General features: G+C 43.9%; 1 protein-coding gene across 1 annotated transcript; it reads left to right on the forward strand.

The window, feature by feature from the left end:
• The first annotated feature begins 294 nt into the window (after positions 1 to 294).
• Positions 295 to 10,582, forward strand: LOC307206661 (vomeronasal type-2 receptor 26-like). Its single transcript, XM_079959928.1, has 6 exons — positions 295 to 601; positions 2,248 to 2,539; positions 2,980 to 3,792; positions 4,210 to 4,437; positions 7,824 to 7,950; positions 8,980 to 10,582. The coding sequence occupies exons 1-6, from the start codon at positions 387 to 389 to the stop codon at positions 9,888 to 9,890; spliced, it is 2,586 nt and encodes an 861-aa protein (XP_079816054.1). The 5' UTR covers positions 295 to 386; the 3' UTR covers positions 9,891 to 10,582.
• The last annotated feature ends 418 nt before the right edge of the window (positions 10,583 to 11,000 follow it).

An 11,000-nucleotide genomic window follows, 5' to 3' on the forward strand; every position in this document is an offset into this window, starting at 1 on the left:
CCCATGTCAAACTTTGGAGCAGCAACTTTGTTTCCTCCCAAACATGTTTATCTCCAACTCTGCACCTGCCCCTCAAGCCACAGAGAGACTTCAGGTTGTTGCAAAGATGAACTTCCTTCCCCTTATAATTATCAAAATCATAGTGATTTATTCTGCCTTGTTCCTGAGGAAAAAGTTGATGCACAGAAGATCACCTGTGTCAGAGACAGACTGAGTCAATACTGAGAGTAAGGGGGTGGGGTACCTCTGTGTGAGGTTTAATGGCTCTGAAGGTATAGCTGAGCACTACCCATATTGGATAAATAAGAGTTTTTTGGCTTCTTCTGATGTAGCTGGCTATGAGGGAGAGAGGAACACTCACAAGAGAGGTGTAGCAGTCAGTCAGAATGAGATCCCAGATGCTGATGCTGCTCATTTTGCTTGAATCCTGTGGAAACCTGAAGGCAAAATACCCCTTGAATTCAATCCGGGAAGGAAACAAAGCACAGAATTATTTCCAGACTGGCGACTTCCTCATTGGTGGGATAATAACTTCAAATACGTTTAATCTGCAACTTCCATACAACTTTTCACAGCCCCCATTGACCAGGTTTAAGGACGAGTAAGTAATTATATGCAGAAGGACGTCATGTTTTTCTCCTGCATCCCAATGGCTCCTGTTTACTAGGAAAATAGTCTCCATTTTAGGGGTGAGGACTCTGTGGTCTTCCAGATATTACGGGACTGCAGCTCCCATCACCCCTGATCACTGGCCATGCTGGCAGGGGCTGAAGGGAACTTGAGTTTCACACCAGCTAGTGGGTTGCATGTTCCCAGACGTGCTCTATTTTTATCTTCTGTGCTGCTGTGTTGCTTGCTGAAGAACACAAGTGTATAAATGAACCTGATCAGGCCTCAAAATGATTCACTGAATGATCACACCTGCATTCGTGAGATGAGTGGGACACTGGAGAAAATCCATAAGATTTTATGGTAACTATATTTGTAATGTATTTTTGTCAGTGTTTGTTCTTTGATGCTATGGCCTGTCGGCTATGCAAATAAAGTCTATTCTTCTTCTTCTTCTGGAGAAAATCCTACTTTGTGTTCCTGGTATGCAGGTGTATGGGAATTAGCCCTTTCTGAACATTTGACCCAATGTGGCAGAGTTTTTAATGGACCGGTAAATAAAGCCAAATTTTTAAGCATGTGGTTGTTCTTTACAGATCACATTAAGAAGCTGGCACAGTTATTGCAACCCCCTATAACACATGTATCTCTATTGAAAGCTCTAATTAACCAGTGAGCCTATTATGTATGTACCTTAAGGTTACTTCCAATAAAGTATACTCTAAGTGTTGTGTTTGCTGTTCTTGTTAAGTTTATAGTGTTACTGTTGAAAACCAAAACAAAACATATTTAAACAAACAAAACAGAGTTCTTTTGTGCTGATATTTGGGAGGGCATTTGATTCCATCCTTTCCCCTGTCTGAAATAACCTCCCAGAAGATATCAGCAGAATTGTGTCTGCGACTGCCATTGCAATGAGATTGAACAGTTCCCACAGGGAGAAATATGAATGACAAGGAAACTATCCTCCTGGATGAATTGCTAGTTTAAGTGGACATTATCTGTTAGTTTAAGTAAACTGAAGAAAATATATCCTTCTGATTGTTTGTTTTGCTGAAAGACTGGTTGAAACTGACCTTTCTTAAATAAAAGCCCAATCCTAATCATGCCTATTGAAAATAAGCCATACTAATCAAATAGAGCTTCTAAAGAGACTCAGCTCTCCATTACAGTTGGCTCTTTATGCAACTCCTTTGAAGCAGCCAATACGAGCCTTAGCAGCCATGTCCCCATATTTCTCACACATTCGGAAAGAAGAATCTTTTCTTCATTTTCCTTCTTTGAAGATGTGCGCTTCTCCTCTTGAGACATCCTTATATTTTAATTCTTAGGTGGCAAATGGATTTTCATCTTGTAAGAAGGTTATGTCTCTTCTCACCCTTCAAACAAACATACATCCTAGAGTCCCCATGTTGCAACAAGTGAAAATCCAGACCAAAAAGATTTATTGGCAATGTTTCTGAGTTATTTTAAGGGAAATTCCAGTGATTTCCACCCACACACTGTTTCCACCTGCTGTCTTCATGCTATGTGTGTATGGCAGCCCTAATGCAGACCATGATTTAGGGAATCAAATACTATTTATTTTCATTAAGTGATGAATGGTTTGACACATTTTATTTGATTGATTTCTTACAGATTGTCATTTAGGTTGTTCTGGCATATCTTGTCCTTCTTGTTCACCATCCAAGAGATCAACCGGGATCCCAGGCTCTTACCCAACGTCACTCTGGGCTACAGCCTCTATGAGAACTATTACAATGCAAGGATCACTTCTGATGCCATGCTAGACCTGCTTGCAGGTGGGGAAAGCAATATTCCAAACTATCGCTGTGGAAAATGGAATAATATCTTGGCTGTTCTTGAAGGAGCCAATTCCATCATCTCCAAAGTGATTTCAACCACATCAGGCATGTACAAAATCCCACAGGTATGAAGGGTGGGGCATGGAGGGACACAAAAGAGGTTCAACAGCAAAATAAATTCTCATTATCGTCAGCAGAGTCAAAAAGAGGCATCAAAGAGGGAGAAAATCCTGAGCTATGTTAAGCTAGATAACTCAGTTGTTTAGAGTGTGGTTCTGCCAGCGTCAAGGTTGCAGGCTTGATCCCCGTATGGGACAGCTGCATTGCAGGGGGGAGGACAAGATGAATTTCAGGGTAGCTTCCAACTCTACAATTCTATTATTTTTCAACACAGAGATTTTGCTAGTTTTGTAACTGCCCAAAGTTTCAAAGTAAAAGTATCAGCCCCAGACAGCAAAATAAATAAATAAAACTAGCAAAATATTTGTTAGGTATTAAATATTTCAGGCTAATCCTATACTTTGCTCTGAAAATGAAACACTATATTTTTTCTTCCCCACTTCAGATTAGTTATGGCTTTGTACCTGGGGTTGTTGATGAGAACACCAAAGTCCCTTTTGTCTACCGTACGGTCCCCAATGAAGAAGTTCAGTACTTGGGGATTGTAATGATGCTCCAGCATTTCGGATGGACATGGATCGGCCTCTTTGCTCCAGAGAATGAGAATGGAGAAAAGTTCTTGATTGCCTTGACATCTCTGATGGCCAGCAATGGAATTTGTGTTGCCTTTTCATTTACAATACCAGACAGGACTGAACCTGGGAGGTTCAGACTAAGTGAATTAATTGCCCAACGGAGACAGACCAATGTATTCCTTTACTATGTAAACAGTCATACAGCACTGGGTATTCTCATGAGACTAGAAGAAGTACTTTGGAAACAAGAACTTGGGTCAAAAGTATGGCTCACAACAGTTTTTCAAGACATTGACATGTATTTGCTTTATGGTCCCAAGTCCTTGAAGTATATCCATGGTTCATTCTCCTTTGTAATGAAGACCAAAATAAGGAGCAAACATGACTGCTGTAAATCAGAGTCCCATCTTTTTAATCTGTTTCGGCAAAAAGCATTTAGTTGTGCATACTCAAAGCACGTCCTCGCTGTAAGAGGTTGGACAAGATGCAGAGATGTGGAGGATCCAGAGGAGCCGCCTGAAGAGGAGCTGCAGACTGTTCTGTCTCAAGACAGCCACAGAACATACTTCAGTGTCCAAATCATGGCACATGCTTTAAAGGTTGCCTGTTCATCTAGATCAAAGCAGATGTTGATGGCGGGTGGAGGAGAGCAGTTGGCATGTCAAAGGCTACAGCCATGGCAGGTATTTCCTTTCCTTTTCTAGAAATCAAAGTTCTTTCTACCAACTCTGCAGTAATCATTCTCATTGATTTAGACACGAATGCAATATCAAGGTGGTCTACTGCAATAAAAACCTAAGACCATATAATAAAAGCATAAGAAGTGAAAACAAGTTAAAAGCAGACGTCCCTCCACCTGGAGGGTGTCTGTTTAGTCTTGCCAGTAGGAGAAGTTGTGGCACAACAGGAGTTTTGAGTTCCAAGGAAGCAGGGATGAGGCATCTAAAATGCTTTCTAAGTTCTGGTGTTCAGTCCTCCGTAAATGCCAACGAGGCCTGGTATGCCAGGATTGGGAGCTCAAAGGGAGAATGTCCAAAATGCTCAAAGGGATGAGATGTCCAAAATGCTTTGAAATGCTGGTGTTTTCCCTGTCATTCCAGCTTCACCCTTTCTTAAGAGAAACCCGGTTGTTGAACACTTCCATGGGCGGACTGTATTTGGGTGAGAATGGGGAGCTGCCAATCATGTTTGATATTGAGAATTGGGTGGTGCTTCCCAATGAGTCTTGTGTTAGAGTGAAAATTGGGAGTATAGAGAGAGAGGCATCCACTGACTTGAAGCTCGCCATTAACCCAGAAGCTATTGTGTGGCCCAAGAGGTTCAACCAGGTAAGAGCCCCTTTATTCCACATGATACACATGAAGATCTAGTAATCTGTCGAATTCCCAAGAGGAATTCAGGTATAATCTTTTGGAAGTTTGGCTGATGCTTGCATTATAATTAATTAAGTAAATTATTAAATGTGTATAATGCTCTTCATGTGCAGATACACACACACCTGTAAGTATGAAAGTATGTATGTATGTATGTTTGTATGTATGTAATTTTTTCATATATTGTGGGAGCCTTTTTTGTGGAACCTGATTGAGCTGCACAATATGGTCCATGGCAAATCCAGCAACAGAAAAATTCCTGTGGTCCCCACCTTCCCTGGATGCCCTAAGCACGTGCTTATTCTGCTTAATGGTTAATCCAGCCCGGCCCTGCGAGATCTCATGAGAACATCGCAGAGCCCACGCAAGAGCATCCTGGTGTTGTAATCTTCCAAGCCTGGTCAGAGGAATGTGCCATTCTCCAGGCACCCGGCTAAGATTACTTGTTGACCTCCCCTGTCCGCGACTCCCGGCAGGAGACAGGCGGGGTCTCTATCGGCGATTCTCCTCAAACGTGAGAAGAACACACCACTCTCCCAGCTCCGGAAGGTCAGGATGGTTGTGCAGGAGCCATTCCAAGGGGCTCATTCGAGTGCAGTGGAATTTTGGTTCTTGAACTTAATCCATTCCAGAAGTCGGCTCAGCTCCCCAAACTGTTTGAGAACCAAGCAACGGCTTCCAATTGGCTGCGGGAGCTTCCTGCACTCAATTGAAAGCCTGCTCAGACGTTTGGCTTCCGAAAAATGTTCACAAGCCGGAACACTTGCTTCCAGGTTTGCAGCGTTCAGGAGCTGATTTGTTTGGGAGCCAAGCCATTCAGGAACCAAGGTACCACTGTATATAAATTTTTGCATAAACTATTCCTTCCCCAGAATGTTACCCCTGCATAAGAAGTGATCATACTCTATATTTAAATACTGCTCTTCATCAGAGTGTTTTATTGCTGCTGTTCTGGGATGGGATTTTTCTTTTCTTTTGTTTCTGCATCTTTTGCCCTGTGCCTTGAGAACTTGTTGGGTTGTTTCCAAACTCTATGAATCAACTCCATTGACACAAATACTCGTGGCAAACAAATACTTCCCCTGTATGCACCTTCTTTTTTATTATTATTAGACTGTGCCTCAGTCCAGTAGTTCAAAGACCTATGTATTAATACTCTTTTCAGTACATTTCCGAGCACAATACAAAGTGTTGGTGCTGACCTTTAAAGCCCTAAACCGCCTCAGCCCAGTATATCTGAAGGAGCGTCTCCACCCCCATTGTTCAGCCCAGACACTGAGGTCCAGCTCCGAGGGCCTTCTGGAGGTTCCCTCCCTGCAAGAAGTGAGGTTACAGGGAACCAGGCAGAGGGCCTTCTTGGTAGTGGTGCCTGCCCCGTGGTACGCCCTCCTATCAGATGTCAAGGAAATAAACAACTACCTGACTTTTATAAGACATCTGAAGGTAGCCATGTTCAGGGAAGTTCTTAATGATTGATGTTGTAATGTATTCCTAATCTTTTGTGGGCAGCCTCCCAGAATGGCTGTGGAAACCCAGCCAGATGGGTGGGTTATAAATAAATTGTTATTTTTATTGTTATTATTTAAAAAGCAAACACAGCAGGGAGGCTTCCATATTACATAATAATAATAATAATAGTCATAATAATTTATTATTTGTACCTCACCCATCTGGCTGGGCCTCCCCAGCCACTCTGGGAGGCTTCCACAGAGTCCAAAAATACACTAAAATGTCACACATTAAAAACTTCCCTGAACAGGGCTGCCTTAAGATGTCTTCTGAATGTCAGGTAGTTGTTTATCGCTTTGACATCTGATGGGAGGGCATTCCACAGGGCAGGAGCGCCACTCCCGGAAAGGCCCTCTGCCTCGTTCCCTGTTACCTCACTTCTCGCAGTGAGGGAACCTCCAGAAGGCCCTTGGCGCTGGACCTCCGTGTCCGGGCAGAACGATGGGGGTGGAGACGCTCCTTCAGGTATACTGGGCTGAGGCCATTTACATCAAGCATAGGAGCCAACTCCTAGGAGCTGTGGGGGCTTTGGCCCCCACATTAAAATATTTGAGGGGGCTGGGGCCCCATAAAGTTGATGGCCATCGATTATGTGTTGTGACTTTTAGAAGACATCTGAAGGCAGCCCTCTTAATGATTGATGTTTTAATGTATTTCTAATCTTTTGTTGGAAGCGGCCCAGAGTGGCTGGGGAAACCCAGCCAGATGGGTGGGGTATAAATAAATTATTATTCTTATTGTTTAAAAAGCAAACACAGTAGGGAGGTTTCCGTTCTACATCAAGCATATAGCCAACTCCTAGGAACTCCTATTGGCCCCCGCAATAAAATATTGTGGTTCGAGGACCCGACCCCCGCGAAGTAAAATGAAGACACAGGGACACGTGATATAAGGTTAATGGGCTAGAAAAGGCCACAACTTTATTGATTACAGCAATGAAAAGGTATTGGCTTAGGCATTGGATCGCGAAACAAGTGGGTTTATTCACCAGGGGTTCATCACCTGTTGATGCTAATCCAACTATAGGCTCACCCCTGATGTCACCGAGGGTCGTGCCATGGCCTCCCGCCAAGCAGGCTTCGGACGGAATACACGACCGCCAGATTCCTTTAACGGAATACCCCTAGAAATTGAAGGCATAGGCGATGGCCACACCTAGCACTTCGACACACCACAACACATTATTCCAATGCCTAACCTACCCACCAATACCACCAAAAAGTTGTGACGATTGCTATGAGGTAGGCGAAAAAACCAAAAAGCCTAATGCCAAATGGAAAAACTCCTACCAGGCCCCCCGGGCAACCGGGGCGACCAACCTAAGGTCCATAGCAAGGCCAATGACCTAAGCCCTAACTCAAAGGGAGCGGAGGGTGGGTGACTCGCCCAGGACGACAAAGAGAAATGAGGCCGGTGGGGAGGCTGGCACTGCAGCATAAAGGCTGCTGGACACGCCCCCCCATGGCACCTGGTTGGACAGCCACCGGGGGGGGGGGCGTGAGTGCCAGCCAGGTGAGCTGGAGGCAGGGGGCAACGCCCCCTGCTAGGAGCCGTGCTCGGGCTCCCGTCCACAACCACTCCCCTCTCTTTCAGGGAGGAGAGTCTTTGGAGGGGACTGTGGCCCCATAAACTTGATGGGCATCAATTATGTGTTATGCGGCTTACCTGGGTCCCCACAATATTTTATTCAAGTTGGCACCCCTGACATCAAGGGTGCTTTCTTGTGGGACTGGAGACACTGCTGGGTTCTTTCCAGACTCTCTGAGTGAGTTCCATATGCACAAATATTGCCGACACTTCCCCTTAATGTGCCATCTTTTCTTTATGGCTAGACTGTGCCTCACGCCAGGTGTACCAAAAGGTGTCGCCCAGGATATGCCAAGGTGGTTCCAGAAGGAAAGCCGGTTTGCTGCTACGCTTGTGTTCCATGTGGGGAAGGGACCATATCTACACAAGAAGGTGGGTGACGCCACAGGAGATGGAATTGGTTGGGAGAATATGAATAGGGCAACATATTAGTCAGACACATTCTGGGAAGATTCTAAAGACATATTTGGATGCAGATCCTTTCTTGATTTTTAATCCCCTCCCGGGAAGTAATTTGAAAGAAATGACTCGCAGAAAGCAATCTCTGGGATGCAAATTGGGTTCAGCCTGCCCTGCCCATAAGGCACAGCTTTGGTTATTTTATAGCAAGCCTTCTCGGATCAGACAACCAGAACCACCCTCACAAAAGTGAATTAAAAATGTCTTTAAAATAAACGAGAAATAGTGAAAATTGCAATTCATTTAAAAGAGAGAAATTAGGTGAACATTACATTACATTGCATTTTAGAACAATTAAAAATTATGGGATTTCAGCAGGAAGTTACTGGATATCCCAGACAAGGTGTTTGAGAACAGCTGTAGCAGCTTGTAAAAGAGGAGTTCAAGATATTAAAAATAAATAAATTATAAGTTGTGTGTCCTTGTTTCTCAGTTTGATCCTTTTACATGGTTTGCATGTATTGTGGTATTTCGGTTTTTGTGACTTGCTGTTTTTTATTGATTTTTGATTTGTAATTCTTTATTGTACATGATAAGTGTAAGCTGTTAATCATTTGCTGATATGAAATATTACTGTTTACTATTTTTGAATTTTGCTTTATTTGATATGTTGTTTATTTTAAAGTTATGCTTTCATTATGACTTTTTGTGTGTGTATTACATCTATGATCTTTGCTGTCTATTTCGTAGTTTTTTCAGCTTGTAACCCTCCTTCTGCATAGCAATATAGAAAGGCAGTATACAAATTAAAAGCGAAATGAAATATGGAAATGAAGTAGTGTTACTGCCCGAAAACGATCGCATAAGGAAATGCTCCAAAAAAGCTTCCCTTTCTTAGAATACATTCTCATTTTCTGATATCTCCCCTATGAGTGCATTTCTCGACATGTAATAGAATATGTCTGTAAGCAAAGCCAAAGCCATTCCTTTTCTCCTCCTCAGATGCAGAGCGTTGCACCAAATGTCCAGAAGAACAATATCCAAACAAGGACCGAGATCACTGCATTCCGAGGATTATCACCTTCCTATCATATAAAGAATATTTGGGGATTCTCCTGACTTCTTTGGCTCTCTTCCTCTCCTTAACCACAGGCTTTGTTATCGGGATCTTCATGAAATACAAGGAAACTCCCATAGTCAAAGCCAACAACAGGGACCTCTCCTACATCCTCCTTGTCTCCCTCCTGCTGTCCTTCTTGTCCTCCTTCCTCTTCATTGGCCGTCCCAGGAAAGTCACCTGCCTCCTTCGACAAACGGCCTTCAGCACCATCTTCTCAGTTGCTGTATCTTCTTTGCTGTCCAAAACCATCATGGTGGTGCTGGCCTTCCTGGCCACAAAGCCAGGGAACAGGGTGAGGAGATGGTTAGGGAAAAGTCTGGCCAACTCCATTGTCCTTTCCTGCTCCAGTGTCCAAATGGTCATTTGCATCATTTGGCTGGGCATCTCTCCACCATTCCCAGACTATGACACGCGCTCCCAGGCTGGAGAGATCACCCTGCAATGCAATGAAGGGTCTGTTGCCATGTTTTATGCTGCCCTGGGTTACATGGGCTTCCTGGCTGCCATCTGCTTCACGGTGGCTTTCCTGGCCAGGAAGCTGCCTGGGGCCTTCAATGAAGCCAAGCTGATCACCTTCAGCATGCTGGTCTTCTGCAGCGTTTGGGTCTCCTTTGTGCCCACCTACCTGAGCACAAAGGGGAAATACATGGTAGCCGTGCAGATCTTCTCTATCTTGGCTTCCAGTGCTGGGCTTCTGGGCTGCATCTTCATTCCCAAATGCTACATTCTTGTTCTGAGGCCTGATCTGAACACAAAGGAACACCTGGCCACAAAAACTAATGTTGTTGCCTGATTCTTTATATGTTTATAACTGTTTTCCTCCTGAGTTGCCTTGGGAATGAATGTATCTCCTTAGATAAAGTTTGTTCTTAATTTTTCATTCATCTTGAATGATGAAAGGGCATCATTGAATCACATGCCTGGAGAGTTTTTGGACATACAACTTTTAGGGATAACCCTACCTGTAGAGTCTCCTGGAGTGCAGCCTCCCTCTTCATACATAATTATCATTCTCTACCATATCCAGTTTGCATGTTGACATGACCCACCTTCCTTTCTTCCTGAGTTCATACCCTAAGCCTAAATAATAACTTAGTGTAACTTGAAATTCTGCTTCTAGTATTAAAAACAGCAACTGAAAAACGGAATGTCACTTGAGTGTATTAATGCTTGAATGAACCTTCTTAAGGACCTTGGAGCTGGACCTAAGTATCTGGTCTGGACGATGGATGTGGAGACACTCCTTTAGATATACAGGGCCAATGTCATTTAGGGTTTTCAAGGTCGGCATCAACAAATGAATGTGACAGCTGTCTGTTTGGTGGGAGTGAGAGGGGCACCACGATAGCTGGAGCCAGAGACAATGATGGAGAAGAACCACCACTTGTAAGTAAGAAGGCAGGTGAGTGGTGGTGGCATGAAGGCAGGTTGAGATTAGTGGGGTAGTCCCCACTCACCCCCATGGAGCAGACTTCTCACTTATTTGCACTGTGCTTCTGGAGAATGGCAGGATCCATCCTTTTTGTTTCCCTCTCTTATATAGCACCAGCACTCATAGACATCCAATGAATCTGAAGGTTGGGAGATTGAGAGCAAACAAAATATTGAATCATGCATTACATAGTTACTTCCCCCAAATGCCAGCCGCTAGTGACCAGTTGAAAGCATGGCCATTGCTTTCATGCCCTGCTTGTGAGCTTCTCAGCAATGTCTGACTGGCCACTGTGTTGCAGGACTAGATGGGAGTTTGGACTAACCCAGCAGTGCTGTTCTTAGCAAAGTTCAAGCCAAACTCATGCCCAAAATGCAAGCGACTCATGTTGCAGTTTGATTTCTTACAGAGAGCACAAAAGAGAAACTGGCTTTCCTGGCCAGGAAGCTGCCTGGGGCCTTCAATGAAGCC

Source organism: Podarcis cretensis (assembly GCF_951804945.1).
Source record: "Podarcis cretensis genome assembly, chromosome: 2".
Taxonomy (NCBI): Eukaryota; Metazoa; Chordata; class Lepidosauria; order Squamata; family Lacertidae; genus Podarcis; species Podarcis cretensis.

Coding starts and splice junctions, on each gene's coding strand:
- LOC307206661 (XM_079959928.1), top strand. CDS start 387: ATGAGATCCCAGATGCTGATGCTGCTCATTTTGCTTGAATCCTGTGGA. Junction 3,793..4,209: donor AAAGGCTACAGCCATGGCAG/GTATTTCCTTTC, acceptor CTGTCATTCCAG/CTTCACCCTTTCTTAAGAGA. Junction 4,438..7,823: donor GGCCCAAGAGGTTCAACCAG/GTAAGAGCCCCT, acceptor CTTTATGGCTAG/ACTGTGCCTCACGCCAGGTG.